The sequence below is a fragment of the Notolabrus celidotus genome, chromosome 15, assembly GCF_009762535.1.
Source record: "Notolabrus celidotus isolate fNotCel1 chromosome 15, fNotCel1.pri, whole genome shotgun sequence".
Classification (NCBI taxonomy): Eukaryota; Metazoa; Chordata; class Actinopteri; order Labriformes; family Labridae; genus Notolabrus; species Notolabrus celidotus.
In genome coordinates, this window is record NC_048286.1 from 10,473,383 (window position 1) to 10,499,065 (window position 25,683).

General features: G+C 42.5%; 1 protein-coding gene across 1 annotated transcript in view; it reads left to right on the forward strand.

Annotated features, from left to right (window-relative positions):
• LOC117826330 (receptor-type tyrosine-protein phosphatase F-like) overlaps positions 1-25,683 on the forward strand; it is a 462,221-nt gene that overhangs the window by 367,344 nt on the left and 69,194 nt on the right. The window contains exons 13-14 of the mRNA XM_034702308.1: positions 18,788-18,976; positions 23,231-23,341. Coding sequence (XP_034558199.1) covers positions 18,788-18,976; positions 23,231-23,341 — 300 coding nt within the window. The remainder of the gene's footprint in view (positions 1-18,787; positions 18,977-23,230; positions 23,342-25,683) is intronic.

The window sequence follows — 25,683 nt, forward strand, 5'->3', positions numbered from 1 at the left end:
AGGTGGTTTGAAATTAAAAATCACCTGTTCTTGGACTTTTGTCCTCAGATAAAGCTTGACTGATTTCCCACACTGGTCCCTGTCTTTTCCTAAACCCGCCCATGTGGTTGCATTCAATGTTATGCCTGTACAGTTTAGCCTGCTTCTTACCTGTGACAAGCAGCAAAGGCATATTTTCACACCAAAGCCGAACAGGGCATTAGCACTTTTGCAGTCATGAGTCTCGAGTCACTCTGTAATTCTGTCACGCTGTAACAGCCCTGCTCTTTGTTCGTGGTGGTTCTCACGCCCCCGCCCGAGAGGGGTCACACCGCTGAGACTTACATACAGGCCCAAAGTCAGCTCAGTCATTTCTCACCGAGGGAGAGAGTGACACACACACACACACACTCACACACACTCACGCACTCACTCATAAGAAGTAAAATAATAATAAGAGTTTCTTTACCGCCGTCACACTGTCATAAGTCAAAATCAGAGTATCCTTGGCTCTAATCATCATTTTCTCACTGTGATGTTTTGAATAATGGCCTACATGGAAAATTACTTTTCAAATGTACAATCCTGCCCCGACAGTGTGTGTGTGTGTAACAGAGAGGGAGAGTCAGTGAGCTGTGTGCAGGCCTGACCTGTATGGATAAATAATGATGCAGGCGATGCTGCTGAGACTGGAGGGGGAGGTATGATTGAGAAATATTGTTGCTGTCAGTCTTTCATTTCCTCCTCTCTTCCCATCTCTTTCATTTCAGTCTCTGCCCTTTTTTCTCTCTGACTTTTATTCTTTGTACCTGCTCTCCTCTCTGGTCTGGCTTTGCATCGCTCAGCGTTCCAGACAGTGGACAGTGAACAGCGGTGTGACGTTGCAGAGGGTAGAATAGAGAGATGACCAGAGGGAACAATGACTCATTACCTGGGTAACGATGCTGACACTTTGACCTTGATCGCCCCCCTTGAATTGAACTGCCTCAGTAAATGCTCAGGTAAATGGCGCTTGTCTGTGTGATGTATGGAATAAACTACTGCCGGACAGAAACGACATCTCGGCTCACAACATCAGTCTTGGATGCAGAGTGCTCTGCTGCCACTTCTCCACGTCGAGGCAATAATTCATATTCTCACTGCCGTTAACATTTGATGAGCATGTAAAATGTAAAAAGCAATGACTCAGATCAAGAAATGACTGAGGTGGCGTCAAAAGCATGTCAGGGTACTAATAGTGACGATAAAACTGATGAGGCTCTGTGGTGCATTCAGAAGAGTGACTGTTGTCACAGTTGGAAGCTGACTTCGTCTGCAAAACAAAGCCCCAAATTCTGATGAAACTGCCTTGAGAGGAAAAGGTATGTGGTTTTTATTGGCTTCTATCAGCGACAAGGGAATTGCAACATTAACAAGTCCTGGGAAAGGCCTTCAGCTAAAACACTTGCAAATTAAATAATGAAATGCATATCTTCCCAGTACAAATAAATCAACAACATACTTCTGAGGTCAGATAACCCAGGGAAGAAAAACATTATACAAACATGAATCCTGCTTTATTACTTGAGAGTGAAATAGCTTGTAATGCTGTTTGTTCTCCATAAGCTCTGTAGCTTATTAAACTGTAGCTCCAGCCAAAGCCTTATCAAACCCCAGGAAGATAACAACCTCAACTTTATCTCCTTACACCTTCATACTGTTACTTTCAGTAGTTTCAGCAAAATTCCTTAAAACTGAAAAATCTAAAACAAACATTCAAAAAGTCAAACTGATATCTGCAGAGCTCCCTGTGACAAGAGAACATTCCTTTCTCAAATGAGGAGAAACTCAGCGAGCAGGTATTCACCGTGTGGGAGAACACTCTCTTGTCCTTTGGGAGACAGCGGACTGGTCTCTAGGAAGGAGGAATGTTATCTAATGGTGCCAGATCAAAAGCTCTATCATTACCGGAATCCACTGCTGTCGGAGTGCGAATTAGAAAGGTTCTCCTTCAGACCAGCTGCACATCTTTTTTGAAGTTCCCTGGCAACTGGTCCCTGAACATGTTATGTCGAGGAAAATATGTAATTTTTTTTTAGGAAGGTCAAATGAGAAATATGCAAGGATTCAAAGCTCCACTGTGAAAAAACGTCCACCTTGGTTAGTGGAAGCAAACATCAAACCTTGGAGTGACACAGGTCCCTTAATAGAATCCTGCTCTGAGTCCATGTTATGTTCTTATATATGACAGGAAGAGAGGCTGTAATCATGCAGCAGTGTAATTCATTCTTGAACACAGTTTCAAACTGCAGCTTCACTGTGTTCCCTGTGTTTAGTGGTCCTGTGTCTGATGGCAGTAAACAAATTATGGCTTCACTGGTTAGAAAAGGCCTTTATTTGCTTGGAATGCATTTTGGTCCCTGGTGCAGAGGGAAAAAATGACTGCAACACAATGCCAGTAATAAATATCTCAGGAGCCAGGCAAGTGCGGACAACAACCTGACTGGATAAACAGCATAGAAATCGCATTGCGCCTCTTCCCAGGCAAGATAAATACATACAGAAGCTATATCGGAATGATTTAATACCGAGGCCTGCTCCTCCGACAACTTAATCCTCTCCTTTCCTCCGCGCTATTCAAATCATCCACAATGACCAAAATAAGGTCTGTTGTGTAACTGCTATTCCCCCACATTACTTTCACACTCCCTCTCATTCTCTTTTTGAATGCTGGTGGGTTTTCTGTAATATCCGTGCCGTCATTCTAATATCTGTTCCCTCTTGTTGTTGAGGAAAGTGAGTGGTCAGTTCATGTTTAACAAACACACACAGCAGGTTGTTTATGAAATGACGCCGCCTGTGGAAGTGCGGGTTGACTTTAAGTAGAACAGGTTTGGCTTCCGTTTTAGGCAGGGCTGTTATTAGTCACAACATGCAGCGGGAATACAGCAGCACAAACACACACACACACACACTAACACACAAAGACACTCAGGGACATGTATCATCACACACACAAACACACACACTCATCTACAGGTGTGCCCCCCCCCCTACAGTATTTCTGGGCTCCATTGTGACGGTCTGTGTCACAGATTTAATTTCTCCCACCATCTGCTGGCTGGAGGCCGAGCATCGTAGATCATATCCAGCCTGACAGATACAAACTGCATCTGTCTATGTATGCTTCTCTCAAGGACTCACACAATATGGCAGGGTGGAATCACCCTCCTGGCCACACAATCTGCATCCTTGCATCCTTACTCCCAAGGACTTGGGCATTGTGACGGGGGCGGATAGCATTCTAGGTTTGGTCGGACCTTCAGCAGCTGTACTGTTGTCTCCAAAATGAATAAAACACTGACGCTGCAAGACATCTTTCAGAAGCATTTGTTCCTTGCACTTGAAAGAAGATGAGCAGTTTGCTGAGATCTTGTGGGATTTCTTTTGCATGGCTCGCTTTAAACAGCAGCAGCCCACTCACTTGAGTGTCCTTGAGCAGGACAGCAAATCTCTATGAATCCCTGCCAGCTTGTTGTGTGTCAATAAATTAAGAGAAATAAAAATCAACCAAGAATATTTGTTCCAGTTGTCTCCCGCCTTATGTTAAATGACTGAATGTGATTCAGTCCATGCATGACTTCATATTTTCAATTGCTACACACACTGACCCTGGTTAATTGATCTCTCCCATGAGACTTGTTTGACACCAGACTTACGTTTTCATGTTACACGTAGACATCTGGCTGGAGTGGATCTGGCTTTGAGGGTACATTTTATCATCTCGACTTGTCCATCATTTGTTCCATGCTTTTGGCAAAGCTGTATCTGTAAAGTGTGCGATGTCTGGTATGTGTGCCGTCAGTGCTGATCATGTCTATGTCCTCAGGGGATGTACGGAGAGAAAAAAGAAAGATGGAGAGAGTGAGTGAGTGAGGGAGGGAGGGAGGGAGTGAGTGAGTGAGTGAGAGAGTGAGACAGGTCAATGAGTAACAATAACATTATAAAATGGTGATAGCATGAAGACAAGCCGAGGGAGTCAGACGTTTATTTGTAATGGAAAAATTCAAGTGTTTTTTTGTTTTCTTTGCACAGGTGCTGCATCAGACCGCTTCCTTTAAAACCTCACTTGCTCATTAAAGCTTTAGCTGCTGCTCGCCACTTTAAACTGTTGAAAGCAAGTAATTTGGTATTAAAACCTCCAACACATCTGCAGCCTGTCCCAATGACTCAGGAGTGGATTTACATTTCTCTAATTTATCCCTTAACTTGAACCACTTTTAGGAAAATTCAACAAGCTGAAAGGTGTGAAGAAAAGGCTAATGCTGGGACGTATTTATCCTATTTTTAAGTGGGCCAGTAGTTTTCAAAGAGTTGTTTAACACCTCAGAAGTTTTTTACTTTCTGTATGAAAACTCATCCGCTGAAACACCATGCACCACAGGCAGGGATGAGAAAATGGGAAATTGTATGTGGATGAAATTTCATTTTAGTGTTTCTGATTTTAACTCATTCTGTCTTTTTCGCGTTGTCGCCCTTGCTTGTTGGCACCAGAATTAAAAGTTAGTTCAACAAATTATTTCTTTTTTTACTATTATTGGGGCAAAAATTTGGTCAGAGGTTGTGTCTAAGCTGTAATGCAGCATTTGACACTCGCCAAGGGTGTGGCTCCAGTCAGTTGCTACTGCCTCTGCTAATGCTATAAAGCTCTACTACCCTGATGCAAACAAGCACAGATGACAGATGGCATCTTGCAGCGTGGTTTGTTTGGCAGTATTTTGATCTAGCAAATAAAGACAAAGTTGTATGTAGGCAGTGTCTGATTAAGCTAGCATACAATTAGCTGACCAGTACAATGTGTAACCAGCACAGGCATGTGGACTTTAACCTGCGAGGAGGACTGAAGGCTGGTGGTGCTAGCTCTGCTAACGTAAGCCAAACACTGTGAACCAATTCAATATTGCTTACCTGCAGACTCTGAGCCTGTGTTTAGCCTTGTTGAAATGCCCTTAATGTTAGATTAATTGTGCTTTTGACAGTTTTTTTCCCATCTGTTTGTCAGAATTGTCAGAATTAAAATCTTCCGTATAAAACAAACAAGAAATGTGTCGCTCCAGAACATTCCCAGTTGAGTCACCATCACCTGTTTTATATAATAAGCTTGCTAGTGGTCATGGTTAGTGTAAAATGATTGTAATGGATTGCAGTGTTGCAGAGGTGAGGCTCCATACACAGCCTAGCCTACAGAGTAAAACATTGAACTCTGTTGCTGCTGACTGCTGTCATACATTGATTGAGAGCAGAGCTGCATCCTGTCACTGTTTAAAACTTGAAGCTATGGCCAGCATTGGTTGTCAGGGCATATTGAACCCCTCATCTGGATGTCGTCTCTGGGCGTCAGGAGGTATTGGAGATGTGACAAGACATGCACATCCGTTAATATCTGCACATTGTCAGGAACAGACAGGGGCATCCGAGATTTGACATATGCTATTAAATATCTGCCACAAACAGCTGCAACAGGCTTTCATTATTCAATTACGGTTTTTACTGAAGACTTGTTTGTGAGAGCATGACCGATGAGATTATCAATAGTGTCTCATCATGCGTGTATTCAGAGCGTCGCACTGATTCTTCCATTGAACAAGGTCACATACCGTCATATTGCCTTTTTGCCTGGAACTGATTCATTTGCTGAAAGCTGAATTTGTATTCATTTGTAATCCTGATTATTGGACCACAGATGTTGAACTGGGTTGTTGTTTTTCACTCCAAACCAGACAAAAGGCCAGCAGGGGGGGAAGTCAGGCGTCTAAATATGAAGAGACAATATTATTTTTCCGCCCGGGGTACTGGAGACTGTCACTCATAAATGTGCACCTAAATCAAAATGTTATTTGAGGGTCAAATGCAAGACAAACACTTACTCACACCTGCACAGTCAGAGCCCTGCAGAGAGCTAAAATGTAATTTTGCATCAAATTATTTTGTTCATTGCTTCATGCTGTTCTCCATGCTTTGGTTAGAAGTGCTTTATGCACAGCTAGGGTTCAACTTGTCCTCAAATCTTGGTTCTATTAAGCTTTTGTCCCATTCAACAGATGTTAATAAAGAAGTCTAATACATGCATTTTCCTCGCCATGGCAGTGGGAAAACATAACAATATAATTTGAATCAGGGGTGGGCTGAAATGACTAATAGAGTTTACTGAAAAAGTGATGAAGTAGTTTTGTATGAAAATGTCCAGACAAAAAATGTCCTTTGAGAAACAAAGCATGTCAAACCTTCTATTAACATAACAACATTTCTGACTTTGAATGCCGCACGTCTTCTGCTGACATCGTGCAGTGAAATGACTGTTGATTTTTTAGAAATTTCCAACACTTGCTTCATATTTTATCCCTATAATTGCATGTTGTAAATGATTTCAATGTTTTGATGTGCAACAGCAGTAGCTTTCTCTTAGTTATGCAAAACCAATGATTAGACAACACTCCAACACAGACAGCGCATCAGAAAAGGAGAAATCCCTTTACTGGGAAAGATAGTTTCAAAATCTAAAACAAAAGCGCTGCAATTTGGTGGAACGCTTTGGCAATTTCGGTGTGACATTCTTTTCCAAGTATGTTATGCTTCTGACAGTCTGCAGTTTTTTCTCTGACCTTTTTGATACCTCAAATCTCAAAAATGAACTCTGTAACTACATACAGAGACAATCCTAACCCGTGCTGTTATGACTATGTATTGCTGGACTTTTATGATACTGTACGTGCAGCACAAGTGTGTAAGATGTTTTCTATGTATGAGAGAATAAACAAAAAACAACACAAAATGCAACAGGAATAGCTTGCTCCCTTTATTTTTTTAATACTGGCGCCCTGGACCATTCCCCTGCAGGTAAAGAGCGAGGTCCACCTTAAAGCCAATGAGTCAACAGCTCCCCAGGCCCTTACTGGCCATGGATGGATGGACCGGCTGCATGTCAGGGGGGGTTCTAATACCTACTCTCAATGAGCTGGCTAATGGGAGTCCTTTCACCCTGACCCCCTTTGCTCACACATTTACACACCGAGCCCTCTTGGCTTACCCACTGGGCCATAGAAAGCAAGGGAGGGGGGAGAAACGGCCTGACTCACTACCAGGGTTATAGCTCGGCCTTAAGCTTGACATTTTTCTCATGTTTAAGAGGCACAGTTCCATTTCCTCTAAGCTGCTAAGCTGTGTTTTCAAGGCTGAAGTTGCTCGGTTTGCTTCCACCTGTCAAAGGCACTGTTGATTTTGCATGCATTACATCTGCATCAATATCTTTAACCTGTTTCACAAGGGGAGGTTGACGGGGCGAGCAGACTCAGATTCAGGTCGGCCCTGCTTAAAGCACAGTGTCAGGGCATGTTAACACCCGGCAGTTAGGAGCACTTACCTGTTCTTTAATTATTTATAACCCAATTATTGACTAGTGCTGTCAGGGAGAGCAGGTCTCTGTCCTTTCCAAATGAACTTAAGATCGCACTAACCACAGAGGATGAAATAGTAAAATAATCAATGAACTGTAAGGAGCAGTTTTAGGTAGTAAGAGTGGATTTCTTTGGCTTTGCTGCTTCCTATTTCTCTTCTCTGCCATCTCTTCTGCTTCCATAACCTCACCCAACAGAAACAGAGCTGTACTATCACATAATCTCAACTATTTTGTACAGTAGTACTTTACCTGCTGTCTGTATCATCCACTGTGGAATTTAAGTCATTGTTACTTTTCAAGTTACAAGGGATTATATTATAAACACAAAGTCCAAGCTTCTACACGGCTTCAAATTTGGCTTTGGTATGTTGTTGGCTTTGGCATCAACATTGGCAGGCCTATTTTCACACTCGTGACAGGAACAACTTTAAAAACATATGCCATCTGTAATATCATGGCAGTAAATATATTAACGTACCCTCTAAATGAGAGGCTCCATTGTGCATTTGGTAGTTTCTGTATTCTGGCATTGCACAACCATGAATTTTGGGGGCGGAGCTTCTGAAGGAGCACCAAATGGGGAGGTGTGTTTGCTTGGCAATCTTTTTCTCAAATTGCTTACTCTAACTTTAATAGGTTATGTCAATTTGGGACATTTTCAAACACCCATCACTTATGAGAACCACTACAAAGTTGAGACTGTCAACATTGACTCACAGACTGGGTGTATTATTCATTATCTCTGACTGAGAGGAGAAGTAAAGGCTGTCAGAGGAGCCCAGCCAGTGAAGATTTAATTAACAGAACCTGCCACATTCCACTACATCCACCGCCTTTCTCTGAACTCATAAAAGCCATCCCTATCTGCCGTAATTACACTAAACATGTCACAATAAAGCTTTGCCGATGATTAATTTGAGTTGTGGAGAGGATCAATTAATTCATTTATTTGCGAAATGCTGCTCTGCTTCTTCTCATGGACCTTATTTCATTAACCGTCACGCTTCCTGATTCCCGGTCCCGTCCTTGTTCTTTTTCCAAGACACCTGGAGGAATAGCCTGTCTTATTAGCCACATTGTATTAGCGCAGGAATTTACCATGAGCCCTCCGGTTTTTCCATCTTCCAGGCAGTTACATAAAAATGAGTAGTAAACCACAAACCGTGTACTCTTTAATACCGTAATCTCAAGGGTGCTCCATCAAACTCCTGTTGGTTGGACCACAAGGCAAGAAGTAGAGCTGTAATCTCCGAATGAAAGCCTACAGCTGTGCTCCTCACACAGCGTAGTTAATGGGGGATGTGATTCTGTGCAGCAGTGCTTGTCCCACAAGGTGACTCGGTCAGCATAACCATGTGAATTTAGAAGACCACCCTTGGGTTGCAGTAATGGTCGGAGGCCACGGTTATGTACTAACCGGTGCGCCTCAGCATAAATAACTGGCGTGGGGCATCTGGCAGGGCCGTAGATCATCCCGACGACAGGGGAAGTATGATATCAGATAGGAGAAAAAGGGAGAAGTAGAGATGAATAGGAAAGGGGAGAGAGGGAAAAGATAAAAAGAGAGGGAGGGAAGGAAGAAGTTAGGGGGAATTAGATGACTGTTATTGATTACCTGCCGGTGGGTGAGGAAGTAGGGCCAAATGTTCTGCTCAGCCAGACAAAAAAGTGTATTATTTCAAAGGTCACGGCTTACATTACAGTCTTTTTACGCCTAGTACACTTTGATAAACAGCAGAATAACAGCACAACGACATGAACACTATCATGCTGCACGTATTAACAACTGCATTAACAGTGTTTTTGTTATGACTATGTTGTTGTGATGGTCCATTGCATGCAGGTGTGTCTATGCCTGTCTGTTGTGTTTGATGCCCCTGTATCTCCATAGCAACTGCCAAAACACCTGGTCTAAGAGATAGCGTGCCAGAGGCTACCGACTCGACAAGATATTCAGCCGTATTTGAATGCACATTTCATTGCACATTGTACAATTGCCTCCATTTCCATGGAGATTTTTCACAATTTTCATGTCATTACAACAGTATTACATCAATGGCCTCCTTGCCGGGTCTTTGATGTCGGGGTGTGCCGTGTCATCCCTGCTGAGGAGACCTCTGTGGTGGGAGCTCTGCCAACTAGTATTTTTCTGAAGAGCAGAAGGGTCCTGCTCACATGCCCTTCGTGGCAGAACATGTGAGAGAACTCCTTGCCCTTCTGTGTTTTGCAAGTCAAAGTGCAGAGGCAGTTACATGAATACCGGTCGGATCTGTCTGGTTTTCTCTGGGGCCTATTAGTGGCTGCTTGAACGCCTGAATGTCACAGGGTATTAAAAAAACACCTACAAGTACTTCCATGTTTATAAAACACATACAAGGTGGAAGTGAAACCAACCACACGATTTCAGAGATAATTGATGTCATGCTTCTAAGGGGAAGTGCTACTATAACCACAATTGAATAACAACTGAACAGTTAGTCACCAAAGATTCTGCGTGCATGTCTTTGGAGCTCTTTGCACTGATGCACTTAACACCTGAAATTTTGAGCTGGGTGCATGTGTGAACACAAATGGCCCAAATTTTCACCCAGACCTTAACGTTGGAATTTTTCTGGCCAGCCCCATAGAAAATGTTTTGAAGAAGTCAGGGCGAGCTGATGTGTGAACACAGCAGGAAATATTCAGGAAATTCACCCCAAGCAAGTGCGAGGGAGTGAAATTAAGCTGCTTTAATGTTTTTTTTTCTGGTTGCCAGTATGTTCCTTTCCACTCATTCGTACATACTGTGCACATGTCCTAAATACGTAGCATCTTGGATATCTTGTCAGCGTTGCATGCTTGTGTCCTTCTGACGTCATCCCCTCCCCTCATGGTGAATAAGCAACATTTGGAAAATTTCCAGGGGAGGCAGTCCTGAAGTGTTCTAGAAATTTCAGGAGTGCATATATGAAACAAGGCTTTAGAGAGAACATGCAAACTCTACTCAGAGAAGCCCCCAGATAGCCGGCTAGGAGGTTCAAACCCAGAAGCAGGTGAGGCCGCAGGGCTAACGCCTCACTCTCTCTCCCTTCTCATAAATCCTATGCAGTTTAACATTTTCCAAATGAATTTGCTGAATGTTTTACACACCATCGGCGATCCATCTATTCATAGAGATCTCTCTGTTGAATTCATGTTAGCTTTGGCTCCCTATTTGCACCTCCTGCTGCTGCTGACACCTCTCACACATTTCCGTGTCTCATGCAGATGCAAATGTCTGTCTCAACGATGTTCTTGGCTAGAAACAGCCGCAGGGCATACGCTTTGTTTTTTGCAGACGGCTTATCTGCTTTTGAGCGTTAGATTGACTCAAGACCAGTCGAGGCACAGACAACACTCATTGCTCTATAAATAGTCACCTCACAAGTTGTACTAGCAGAGGGGTGAATAATTATAAAGGTTTATCAGAGTGGCATAGGAAACACTCAGACTGTAACCTTCGTGGCTTCTTTACTTATCACATTTATCAAAATAAATTGCTCTTTTCAAACATTTAGCCAACAGTTAAGAGCTAAATAAAACACTTCCTCACACATGGGGAATAACAAGATGACCTACATAATCTCTGGATGTGTGTGAGCATTTTATTTTTGAGCCCTGGTATAAAGACAGTGCACTGATATATGTTTGAAAGGGTAGATTTTAGAGCAGTAATATTTCATGAGGCAAGTGGCTATGCTGCTGTCACTGTGGTCCTTTGGTTCCCGCTATCAAAGGAGACATCACCTTTAATTGTTGTCATCCATCATTTGGCAACAGGCGCATGTGGAGATCATACAGCCTTTTTTATATCTGACTGCAAACGAGATCAGCTCAGATGTAAACGCTAAAGAAGTCAAAAGACTTCATTTTTAAAGTTGCACGTTGATGCTGAATGAGACTCCACACAGATACTGTTCACATTGTTTTCTTATAAATATTTCTACACATATGTTTCCTGAGAGCATGTTCTCTGTGATAGGACCTCTCTATGGTGTAACTGTATTGTAAAACATTCATAACAGCACATGTCATTCACCACCTTATGCTCCTGAGAGAAGAAGATAGTAGGGCGCACTGAAATGGAAATGAGGCAGGCATTTTTCTCCTACAGAACTTTTTGTACTGTGCCACTGTGTCAGGGCTCCCCTGTTATGAAGGAGCAGGGTTTTCTGGAGTGTTTTCCACTATTGAGACGAGTGTGTCTGGGTGGAGGGGAAAAACGCCAGCTGACGATAGTGTGGGATTGAGCTCCAGCAGCCTCCCAGTGGGACGGGAGGACAGGGACGGGTCTCTTTCAGCAGGGCTCTGATTAGACCCATCGCCCTAGCTGCCACGCTCCACTCACACTGGTAATTGGAGCTGGCAGGAGGTTGGCAAGCACCCCTCCTTTGCCCCCTCCTCTTCTCCTCCCATCCCCTCTTCTTTTCCACTTTTTTCCCTCTCATCTACATCTTACCCTACCTGCCTGTGGCGGTTACAGCAGAGACACACCTCCTTGACATAACCCTTCCTGATAACTGTGTCGTGTTTTCTTAGTTTCACTTATTACCACATAACCAGCACCTTTTCTTCTTACAAATTATCCTGACAACGCTCCCCATGCCTTTGTGTATAAACAAGGCCCCCACTGCTATCCTAATTAAGTGTTACCCCCACAAAACCACATAAAGCCATCACCAACTGCCCTCTCCTTTCTACCAAACTACTTCCACCATCGTAAACAAGTTCATCTGCTGATCTGCTCATATTGCAGGATGTCTCTGTGCGTGTTAAACGCCTGTTTAGAGAACAATGGTCCTTATTTTCCCACCATGGAGGAACCAGTTCATGCATTCCTAGCTTTGCCTGGGGCCTTACTCGTTTGCAAATCCAGGGCGTTTCTACTACTTTTTGTTGTAACAACTGTATCACAGGCACGCTGTACAGATAAAACAATAAAACACCACAGCTTAGACAAAGATTGACTCAGAAAAAGGGTTTTCTTACAGCCAACATGATTTCAGACTGAAAAAACAGCCCCTGTGCTGGAATGATCATGCGTTGCATTTGTAGTTTTTGTAAAGATTTTTCTGTCGTTGCTCCTCTTAGTCATGCACAGTCTACTTGATATTATCACAACGTTTCTACCTCACTTGCGTTTCCCTGCCTGGACTGAGAAGTTTTTTCATTTGATGAATTACACTCCAGCACAAGAGCCTTTTATTAAAAATGCCCTCTATCTTGACAAACATCAACCTGCAGTGCCCGCGCTATTTAGCTGGATCCGTGCCAAATTTCCCCATCGCTTTTCTTTCCCTTCAAATTAAAAAGGACTGAACAAAGGCATGTCTTTGTCTTCCCCGGGATGACAATTTGGCAGACAAGGCCAGCCGCAGGAATTGCTGTATTAGGAACAGACAGACACTCAAATCTAACCCATCGACAAGATCTTTGATAAAGATGCCTGCAGAGAGAACTCTCACTTATTCTTTTCCACCGAAAGCCAAGGACACAGGCGACTTTCCAAAGTTATGATGAATGAGAGTTGCTATTTGAGAAGTTAAATGTCTTAACTTGTTAAAATTCAAACCCCAAAGAAAACACTAACTGTTAAACATTTTCTGTAGAAAGAACTCTTGGTGAGTTGAGGTCAGTTGGCTTCATTTTTTTTCTTTAGAAATTCCCGTACATTCAGAAAAACTCACAATTTGAGATTGTATGGGGAAGACTTTGTAAAGAGAATGTAATTATGACGAGTTACAGTGTTTGAGTTAGCCTTGAGAGAGGCCTGCGTGTCAAACACTCATCCTCAGGAAGCACAATAGGCATATTCAAACATGCATATGGAAACATAGCAAAAACCAGTCACTACTTAGATGCAGCACAAATCTTAACCTTTATGAACAGGCATTTATAAAAAGGTCTTACAGGCTGTGGAGGTTTTATAGTACTTGTGACTCTATGAGAACAGTTTAATCTAAAGATGCAGCGATTGTGCAAATCAAGGCCGAGTCTGGTGTTAACATAACAATTCAGACATCAGTTTTTCATAGCTCTGTTGTAAATCTCTGCTATAACACTTGATGCATTAAAGTTGTTGCTCGTAGTCCCATCTCCTGGAACATGTCGTGCAAACTGCATGATGCTGATCTTTCTCAGACGTTGGAACACTTCCACACGAACAACATTTTCTTTCAAGTCTGACCATGACAAGAAATCTCACAGCGTCCAGTGTCCTCTTATGTCACGCTAAAGTTTGATCAACAAGTGACAGCTTCAGTCCAACAACAAGCCTCCTCTCAGACTCAGCAGTCAGGTCCTCCAGCATGCTATTGTTACATTGACACAACAGATAAATATCTGGTGCTGACATGCAGTTGCTCATCAATGGTGTCGAATGTTAAACGAATTCATCAGTACATCTGTACTTTAAACTATGTTTCATTTCGATACCAAATAAATCCCTTTTGCGTGCTCATGAATTTAAACCACTGCTCTGTATTCCTCCTGGTTCAATTCCCCAGGACTAACCAACCCTGCATGTACCCTTCCCCCAGTCTGGAGGTTAACACTGCAGCTCAGCAGTGCTGCCTCCTACATATGTATAACACTTACTGTACACAGTCTGACTACTCTTCCATTCGGCAATATTCCATGTTAGAATTGACACAGTGAAATAAAGAGACAGTGTGCTTTCCACTAATCTTCCACACACACTGTTGGGAAAAGAAATGCAGTGCAAACATGAGGCAGAAGTAGAGGATAGATTGGTGTAGAAGGTTTGCAGCAGCTGTTTGCTTTTTAAAGTATTCCCTGTTTGTGCTTCCTGGTATGACGGAGCTGCTGACTCGTGTAATAACTCCTTTGGGGTCTTTTGCCCTGTTTTACCAATGGTTTGCATTTTTCACAGCCCGGGAACATTTGCCAATAATCTTAATCATAAATATTCTATAGGCAGCATTACAAGGGGTCTGCTGGAAAATACGCTCATATTTCAGTGTCTTCAGTGAAAGCGTAGTTTCTCAAAGCACTATTGTGTAAACAGCACAAGCTCTTCTGTTCAAATCTTGAAGTTTGTGCCGTAGATTCTAAACAAAACATACAAAAACATACACCTTAGAATATCCTAAGACATGTTTCTCAGCGCTTTTCATAACTTCCTTCCACTATGGAGCTACTGAGCTGGACTAAAAGAAGGATACGCCATATTCTGGCAAAATATGGAGGCTCTTTAGGCGCCTGATGATGTCTTAAATGTGCAAACATTAGGGATCAAGTATGGCCTGAAAGACAGACATTTTTCAAATCCAGAGACTGAGGATCAGCTGTCTGCTCAGGACTTCAACTTCTAAATCTATCGAAATATTTAATACATCAGGAAGGATCTGTGAGGGATTTCTCCACGCTACTAAATTCAGTTTTCTCAGATCTAAACTTATTCAGGTTTGAAAAAGATAAGGCTGTGAAAAAGTCTTATTATACCTGAGGAGAAAAAGGGATCAAATTACAAAAGTTAACTTATTAAATACATATTTTAGAAATATAAATGTTAAATTTTTTCTTTGAGGGCTTCAATTTATCCAAAATCCAGAATGAGTTCTCAGAGTGGGATTGTTGCTTCATAACTGTGCTGACCTGCACAGCATCTAATTTAGCTCCTCAGCAAGGTCCTCAAACAGCCCACTGTCCCTGAACACAACTGTGCCCTCCTCCCTGGTGAATACCTGCAGGAGAAAATTAGGACCATGTCAGCAGCCACAGTGGTACCACCTCTCAGGTGTTCTGTAACCATTACGAACATGTTCTAAGTGAATAGTAAGTAGGCAAGAGTGGAGTTCAGCTCCCTCAAGATTCTGAATTATTTAATGGCTCCCCCAAATTGCACCTCAAAAGAAGAGAAATCTATTATTCTCTCATCTTTGGCCACTGAACTGTCCGGGTTTTAAAAAGAGCTGTACCTCTTCCTTTCTCCTTTGCTTTGAAGGTTAGAGAGCGCAAACCACAGAGAAACACAGGGCACTACTGTTACCATTATCCCTACAATGACAAATTGCACATCATTGTCCGCAGTTGTCTGTTTTGTAGCGGTATCCTGATTTCACTCGGGATGTCTGAGGACAAATCCTATATCGTTAGACAGGAAGTAAGCCTCGCCACAGAGATAAGAGACCACGCAGAGATCTGTCACCCACATCTGAATATGAGACGATCCGGGCTGCAGGCCAAAAACAAGGGTGAAAGGAGGAACAACTGCTCTCCCCGAGATCAGAACAAAGTACTACACCCATGCAGCTTTTCATGCCCCAGCCATATAGGTTTACATATGGATTTGAGTCTCAGACGAGCCAAGTGAGGGAGGAGAATTGAGAAAATCCTGTTTTATGCATTTTGTAGACTATCTGATGCTAGACGGCTTTCTGCTGATGTAACAGTCGAGGCGAACAGAGGGGAATTCAAACAGGGGTCCATGTTATTAATGTCTGCTTTGAAATGAGGAAACACTACTTAACAGTTCAGCTAGATGCAGCTTTTTGGACTCTATTTTGCCTTCACACATGTTTAGTTTAGATACTTCTTCATGCAAGAGTCTGCTGTATTAACTTCTTCTCGAGGCTGTTTATTAATGTGAGACAATCTTGTGTAACTGTGACAGAGGGAGAGCTCACAACAGAAGATCTTTGATTTGTGCCTGAATATTCCGGAGTAAACAACTTTCATATCGTGAGTAATCAGAGCAGTTTGCAGATAATACTGGATGTTTTTTTCGCCCTGCTCTCCCTTTAAGTCATACGTGCACAAACCTGTAATCACAGCTTTACACGCTTGACCACTCCGGTGGAGTTCCTGGAGATTAAATACCTCCCACCGAGACAGCCTGGTGAAAGTTCTCCTCACCTTTATTTGACACAAGATCCCTTGAATAGGTTTCAAACTTTTAAAGTTGTTATTGGTACAATTTTTGTGTACCACTCTGTTCAATTCTGTGCTTTCAGGGGAAAAAATACATACTTGCACCCCTCCTATTCACGTGTATATCATGTGACCAGTACCGGTTAATCACTAGTGTCAAGTTTTACAATTCTACAGTTAATAAAGGATGCTCAGAGATAATGCTTATTTCAATAACATCCATTTATTTAAAACAGAAACCTCTACACCTCTGCATCAGCATGCTCCTGTCCAGTTTTCCTTCAGGCTGTATAAACTAAACAGTAGCTTTGGTATGTGGTGCAAAAGAGTCATCAGGCTTGCACAGATTTTCCTTGTTTCCAACAATTGCAGAGTCGCTTTAATCTGACGTCTCTCTGACAGAAACAGACAAGTGAGCATCATGTAAAGCCCGGGAAAGGACGCAATCTTCACATAGTGCACCATAGGTTATGTATTTTAGGTGCCAAGAGAAACTGTACAATTGATAGGACAGGAAATGGTACTGGCAGCTGGTAAGGAGTCCAAGTGCACAAGGGGGTTGGATTTGGAAGCGACAGTGTACAAGTCATGAAGGATTTGAGTGTTTATAGTATCTTATTTTGAGGTTTAGGGTAGGTTATTGTCTGTCTGTGTTTTGTGGTGTTATTTTTGTTGTTTGTTTACAATATGGTTTATTGTGGGGTCAGTTAATTAGGTTATTTGCGGGTCATGTGTTAGGGGTGGGGGTATTCACTTCATTTAGGCCCCCTGTTTTCTTTTGTTTGGAGGTAGAGAGAGGGGGTGAGCTGGGTCTCCATACTTTGTTGACCGCTATTTTTCGCTATTTTCCTTTGGTCACCTGAATCATCTGTTTGTACCCTTTATCATGAGTTGATTATCCTTTTCCGTTACTAAAAGGTTAAACTTACCCTCTTTTTACATCAGTGATTTTTGCTTTTATCCCATCAGACACTTACCTCAGCCTCTCAGCAACTTTTGGCTCTTTGTAGTCGCTGCAAACTGGAGCAAACCAGCTCACTACAGCCCTGGTTAAGTCATTATTACGTTTGGCTTCATTACGTTTTAGAAGATATTTCTCTCTTCACTTTCCTAAATACCAAAATCTATATCAAGCATTTATTTTCAGCCCTGCAGCCCAACCATCATTTGCTTATTCCTAACCTACAGTAAGGTATCCTGTGATTAACCAAAGGCAGGAGTTAGATTCATTAGTGCGGTTGTAAGGATTTCATCTTAGCACTTTGGCCCCAAGGAGACATCTACATAAAAGAGAAGAGATAAAAGAGATTACAAGTTTGAGAGCAAGCTGATAATAATACCTCTCAAGGGCCATCATGTTTCCTCTTGATTAACGCTGTCCAGAGGTTAAATTGGGATTTAATATGAGGGCAGATGGGGGGGTTATGATTTAGGGTTTCCAGCACAGCTAGGCCATGTCAGTGACAGATTTATGTGACAAATACTTCACGTTTCACTGAAGTTAGTTTGAGAAAGCATCACAAAGCACATGAATGGTTTCTGTTCATTGAAGAGGAAAATTCTGCCACCAGAAAACCTTCCCCAAACTCCTGATATCAAATAGTTTTATCTGAAAATCAGATAAGTGTTCCTTATTTGCTCACAGTTTTTAGCATCTGGCTGGTGATACACGATGATACGACTTGTTTTTACAGACCCAAACAAACAGCATTGAAGTGGTTGTTAAGTCGTAACTGTCAGTTTCAAGGCCAAACAATAAAGCAAAGTTTCTTTTTATTCCTCTCGCAGTAAGTCTTTGATACTGTTTACCAGGACGCACGTCTTCTTCCTAACGTTTGTCTACATATGGTTCATATTTTGATAATCTCCTGTCGGTTTATATTTTAGAGAACAAAAACCTTCCACATCAGAATCTCAAATTCTGCTTAAGGGATCATACTTTATGTATTGTCATGGATCTGCTGCTACATTTATAATGATAAGTTGGATTATTCAAATAGGTTTGTTTAGCTTGCTAAGCCTAAGGCGGCTCATTTATGCATGAGTGCCCAGAGGCAGATTGCAACTATCCTCTCCCTGTCTACACCTGAGACTTCCTGTGCCGCGTAGTAAGCTGTCCATGATAATCAATCACAGACGGGATACTATTTTTTTAACGAAATTACAAATCCAAATTAAACCAGATGTAAAATTTAGCAGTACTTCCTTCTTTTGCTCTTCCCTGTGTGCATTCTGATTGCCGCTCGGCCTGCAGCACCTGAAATGCATTTGCTCTCTCTCTGCTCCTCTCTGTCCGTTTCAGCTCGACAGCTCTGATGCACTCAGCACCTCTCACAGCGATTGAGAGCCTCTCTGTCAGAATGCTTTTGTAAACATGTTTTCCCTCTCCTATGTTATGTTTTTTTCATCTCACTTGTTCTCTTATGTCTGGTGTACTTAAAATCTTCCTTTGCTAATTTCCAGAGAACCAGATCCCCCATGGCTTCCCTACAATCGATATGGGTCCTCAACTGAAGGTGGTTGAAAGGACCAGGACTGCCACCATGCTGTGTGCCGCCAGCGGAAACCCTGACCCAGAGATCACCTGGTTCAAGGACATGCTTCCTGTGGATATCAGCAGCAGCAATGGGCGCATTAAACAGCTCCGCTCAGGTACGATTTATTGCTATTTGATTTAATTTTATGTCCAATTTGATTTGATCTGAGTTAACTACTTTAAAGTCTCTCCTACATGACATACTGATGGTGTAAATGTGCAAAGCTAAGCTGCAGGGTACAATATGCCGTCAGATACCAACACATATAAGTCATGAGGACGATGTGGAAACATAAAGGGCCTTTGTTGTCATGTATGACGTCTCTTTCATCACTAAGCACATGAAAGTTGCCTTCAAAAAAATGTTACCTTGATATGTTAGCTGAGCTCCTGCAGATTTTGCGTTCTCACATCAGCATCAGCCACTTCTAAAGTATCACAGAAGTTGGAATGAACTTGCTCCCGCCTGCGTGCAGTCTCTGACAGTGATGCATGAGTTAGTAACCTTCTAAAGTACAGAAAGGGAATTTTTCACCATATTAAATAATCCTTAATCCCCTCTTAAACATGCAGCTGGGTCACAATGAGGCCAGCCAATGATGCATTAGCCAGGATTCAACCTTGCAAAGAATAAGAAAGAAATCAATGAGGTGCTCTTTGTTCACAGTAGCAGTCCACTTGATAAATAAACAGTGGCTGCCTGACCCGGATCAGACGGAAACGGAGCAAGGTGGAAAGATTAGAGGCTTTTGACCGGGCTCACTCTTGTCACTCCTTACTAAATCTACCTCACTTAGAGAGTGTCAGGCCAGGCTGCAGGTCTGAGGCCCCGAAGATTAAAGATGAGAGCTACTCCAGAAAAAGCCTGGTGCTAAAGCTGCCCAGTGGAAGCCGGAGAGAGGTCACTGGGGCACTTCCACTGTCCTTGTTCTTACAATATTAAAAAATTGGCCGGACTACAAGCACACCCTGAATTACACACAGATTTCTCCTAAATGAGGCACTAATACAACTACTTGTTATGTATTTATTTCAAGGATAAACCTGTGCCTCAAACTGTGATTGTTATACCGCTACCAACAAACTTTTAATTAGTTTTCTTTCTTGCATATAGTGCCTGAAAATGTGCTGATATGTAATGCCCTCAGACTAACATTTCTTTTTATCCACCATCCTTTACTTAACATCCGCAGCCATAACAGGATTTACATTACTGCATACGACCTGAATTGAGGCCAATAATTGAGATGGCAGAAAAAGATGAATTCTTCTGCTGCCACAGTTTACCAGAAAAAGGCAGCCCATGTTCATTTCATTGCTTCAAATTCGCTCGATTTTAAGCGAGCGCACACACAGATTAGATCTATCTCCTCACACCATCCAAATCATTCACTCTGCAGAGATACTAACTTCTTTTCAATTTAATTCCTCTGACCTGAATGCCTTTTCCTCTGCATCTCTCTATTTACTGTGTATGACTTTCTTTCATTCCTCTTGCACGTTTTTACTAACCGCTCTCTGCTCAAATGCAGTCTGGGGGTCATTGTTAATTAGATAGCTCAATAAAAACATGTGCTTCTATAAAGCAAGGACAAATGTGGCTGTAGCTTTTTTCTGCGAGTTAACAAGTAGATCACTTTGATTTCAAAATGTGACCCTGACAGAGGAGGTCCTTCTCAGAGGTTGTGACAATTTTGGCCATTAAAAGACATGTACAGTCACACACAAACACTAGACACCATGTGCAGCACTGATAAGTTCTCTGGGCTTTGTCACATTGCATTTAAGTGGCTTCTGCTCTGTATTATTTTTTTTTATCTGTGGCCTGTCAGAAGCCGTGTGTTTCTCTCCCACTGTTGTAAGTGGATTACTAACTAATCTTTCAACCCTGTTTGCATCGAAATTACTCCCACCTAGGTGGTACACCAATTAGAGGTAAGGATGATGAAGTGTGTTGAAAAATATCACGTCCACACCATTTCCCCACATCCATATCAGACCTCGTCTGCACCTCCCTCCCCCCTGAAAGCCACATCACCAGGTTCATCCACACTGCCGGCGCCAACCCTCCCTTTTTCCACTCCCCCACCTCGTCTCCTCCCAACATGTTCTGTCCGCTGTCTGCTCCTTAACAAACAAATGATCACCAACCCTGACGTCAGGAGAATGGGAATGCAAAAGTCCAAGGTGTTATCTTGCAAATGAGCCTTTTCAAGGCTCCTCCTGTAAAAATTAACCACTTCTATGAAAGAGCATGCACACACTCGCACACAAACAAACAGCTTACAGCTGCAGTTCATCTCAGCTGGCTTTTACACTGGAAGGAGCGAGGAGCTGCATTTTAAACTAAAGGCCACTGTTGCCACAGGAGGATCTACCTGCCGCCCCATATGCAGCCTCAATGTAAACTGAAATGGCTGCATTTGCATAAAGCCTATGCAGCATTGTGCCCCCAGCTTGGGAACAGGAGGCCTGGTCAAGATTGTTAAGGTGGAAGCATCATCTTTTTTTTTTATGGTAATCATGTGCTTTTCCCCCTGAGTGAAAGAATGATGCCCGTTCAACAACTCCGAGTAAATAACCGACATCTTGGGTAAAAGCTGAATACATTAGGAGCTACCAGCTGTGTGTCTCACTGTCCACAGCACCAATACAACCCAGATTCAATTAGATGTTTAACTCTGAAGACAGCCTCACTGCAGCCTCCGTGCTGCTAGTGTACATTTCTGCACAGGGAAACAGTGGAATGACCTTGCAGAAGATCTGATCTGCTGGTGATTGAGTAGTCGGGAGTAATTGAAGGGATTTACTGTTGCAGCTGTGACAACTGCCATAGCAGTAACCTCCTCTATTCCTGTAGTACTCCCACTGTTTTCTCCCATAGGGAAATGGGCAGATTGACAGATTGGTGACAACAGCATTAGTATGCAGGTGCATGTCAGTGCTGAATCAGACCGCGATGAGCTGAACATGCAGAGCAAACACCTTGGAGAGATGTGTTGTCATGAGATCTGCACTGGTATTATCACATGTCACTGCCCCGCCCTGTTTTCACTTCTCTTGTGGTCTCGTCTCGATTCGAGTCCCCCCTACGGTTGGTGTTACCTGTTTGTTACATTCATCTCATACTGCATGATGTACAAAAAAACGTCTCCTGACATCGTCTTATGCTGATTATTTTTGTCATTTTCAAACTGCATGGTGGCTGGCCGCCTTTAATGCTCGTACCATGCTGTTTTGGAGATGTGATAGCTGCTATCACTCACTTGTGACATACGTACGTACTTGTACTGCTGAGAGAGGTAGTTTTATTTTTAAACATGCTTTTTTTTAAGTTCTGGATGCAGGTAAGATTGCTGTTTCAGGTTTCTTTTCTTTTCATTTGTCAGATTTGTTCCATCTGCCAGACATTTGCAATTCAATAGCTGTGATTATCTTATGGTTATGGACATAGAGTGTCAAAATAACCACATCAGTGAGGCTCTCCTGGGCTTTCAAGCTTTGTTAGAAACAACATGTTAGACTTCTGTCTGATGACTACAGCTACCTGAGATTGTGAATACTAATCTAAGCCATCTGGCAGAGGAGCGACTCCCTTGAGGGCTTTGGTGAGACTTGGTCAAATAGTTTGAGATAAAAGTAAAAAAATATGACCTCACTGCTGAATACACCCACCACTGAAAGTAGAAACCTTCACTGGCCGTTAAAGGAGATAATGAGCCGAGTTTTTGGTCACATTCACCTCGCCCTCACTCACTTTGTGTTGAATGTGACTGCATTTTAATCTTATTCCAACAAACAGGATATTATTAATATGTCTCAGCTCCAAACGGAGAACTGTTCAATCAGAGCAGCGCTTGTCTGGAGGCCGACCATTGTCAATATTGTCTTTTGTTAAATCCATCCACTCCTCTGCTTTTCTTGTGCTTATCATTCAGTTAAGCTTAGCTTCATCCTAACATATGGCTGTGACAGATTACCCTTCATGACACAAACACTTTGGTTTGTCAATTATTTTCATAAGCACAAGACCTAATCATACTGTGCTGCGTGTGACATATTATTCAGATGATTAATTGACCCTCAGTCATGGTCTTTTTCTCTCTCTGTAACACGACTAGGCAAATATTCTGTTAGCGGTTTCATTTAACTTGCCAAATCAGCCAAGTGCTTCCCTTGCCATAAGCATTTTTCTTGACAAAACTGCGTCCATGTCGGGGACATTTAATTATGCATGAAGTGGGTTTGACTAGTTGACTACAGGCTCTCTAGCGAGTCACTGTGCAGATATCTGCTGTGGTTTTCATGCCAACTTTCATCTCATATTCCTCAACTGTCAAGACGTCTAAATTTGCTAATCCTCTGTGCAGGAGCTCTGCAAATTGAGAACAGCGAGGAGTCCGACCAAGGGAAATATGAATGTGTTGCCATGAACAGCGCCGGGACCCGTTACTCTGCTCCTGCAAATCTCTACGTACGAGGTAAAGTAGAACATTTGTTTCTCAAGCATTTCCATACCACAAACAACCATGCAATGTTTTCAATCTTCTCTGCTTCATTCTTTTTTTCACTCACTTGTGACCACACAGTAATATTTTCTCTCTCTTTAAGACTCTTTATCTTGATGATTTATTTACAGCACACATTTCTCTTAGTCTGGATGATTAGAACTCTTCTATTGGTGGAGTAAGTCTCAGCATGCCTCACATGAAACCTAAGCAGAGCTCTAATAAGCTAAGATTATGGAAAACATGAAAAAACACTCCTGTTTGTTGTGTCCACGTTTAAAGATCATATTTATGTCACTATTTCTCTCCTCTTCTTTGTCAATCAACCGATGCTCCCACCGTTTTTCCTGCTTTTCCGTGTCTCCCATACCAATGAGCTGAACTAACCTCCACCTCCTGTTTGGCTGCGAACTCGACCAGCTGCTGCCTCTGAGAAAACAGCTGCATTGAAAAAGCGTTTCCTCTGCTGGCATTGAAAGCCACGCCAGCCCTCCTTTCTTTTTTATTTTGACTGTATCGAAAAGCTCCATTATTCCCCCCACACACAACCCAGAGCCTCCACAGACATGTCTGGGGTCTGGAGTTTCAGGGTTTGTTTTTGTTGTGGTGTCTCCGTGGGCAGACTAATGCAGGGCAAGGGCAGCGTTGTACCCATACTGGAAAAAGCAGGTATAGGGGAGAGGAGTAGACTAGGTCAGACCCTGCGGATAACACCACCATGTCTGATGTACATGAAACAGAATCACTGCTCCAGTTGTTAGTGTGGGTGGAGACAGGAGGGAAGGAGGGAGGGAGGGAGTGAGGGAGGGAGGGAGGGAGGGAGGGAGGGAGGGAGGGAGTGAAAGTGTCAGGGTAAGAAAGAGACACAGTCAGCCATCACTTCATAATTTTGTTAAAAGCAAATAGTGGAGTGTATCACACAGGCCATTTCATGGACCAGTGATTGCATCGTTTAATTCTTCCATTCATCAGGATCAGAAAAGTAAATTAGTGCCTTTTTTTTCCCTTCACAAACCTCTCCTTAGGAAAGGGGAAATTGAATTAAGAGCACTATTTTTACTGTTTTATAAAATTAGCTCTCACTAATTTCTGCTCCACCAATGAACATCAGTATTTTCCTTTTGGGAAACATAACCAATAAATGTGTTTCAACACACAGACCCTCCTCTTGGATCAGAGGAAGCAGAGGTAAAATAATCTCAACGGAAAAAAGTGCCATTAAATTTAAAGATAAAACATTGTGGGATCCAGAAGGTTCAGATCTTAAATCTTGACAGGATGGGGTAGTCAGGCAAACAGCAAAGGCGAGAAAGGGATGTAAGTCTTGTCTATTAATCAGGGCATGTCTGTCACAGGTGCAAACGCAGCCTTTTTTTCCCCCTTCAGAGGTAATTACAGTGGTTGTGTGGCTTGGCGCCAGCAGGGCCCCCAGGCCCAGCTAGTCTGTAACACCACCCAGGTAGCTGTCAACCCGTTGGCCCCGGCACCGGCTTTTCCGCCTTCCTCACCTCACCAGTGGAGAGATAGAAATCAAACCAACCGTAACCTTTTAAAAGTGTACTAGTCTGGAATGGAGAACAAAAGCAGCAGCTATGTTTTCACTCTGTCTTTGTTACTGCTGCAAGAATGATGAGACACGACCCGAGGGCTGTGCTATCACCGGGCTGCTTGATTGGGTTTAAAACATGAGGGACTCGAGACAAGTGGCCTCTGACATACCTCTCTTCCTTTCCTGTTGTTATGTGTGTGTTTTTTTTATTCTCACCAGAGGGGAGATTTAGGGGCTTACAACATCTGCCATGAAACCTGCAAACATAACAAGCTCTGGAGGCAAACAGGTTATTTGACAACTGTTACATTTTAAAATGTTGAAATGTAGCAGAAGGTGGAAAAGAAGGGTTGATTCCAAACTTTCAGCACAACATTTCAACTCTATATTTATCCTATAAACAAATACAATCATGTTAGAAGTCTCAACGCTTATGGATTTATTAATTTGCAGTGTAGTGCTAAACGAACCCTGTCTCAATATTTCATTCTTGCTATTTAAATAAATTATAAGAGACTGTCACTTTTTTATTCAGCACCTTCTAAGAATCATTTGAAACATCATCCCCCTGGGCAGAACAGTAATTTGTAGACTTGAAATGTCAATAAAGTTAGCACTACTTGAAAGTGACATATAAAGAGTACCATGAGAGGAAGAATTATGGTGTTTTTCTCTATCAACACCCTTCTCACACCCGCCCACACACACACTAGACTGTCAGACTTGCATTAAAAGCATTTGTTATGGGTTGGTGTTTGGTGTCTGC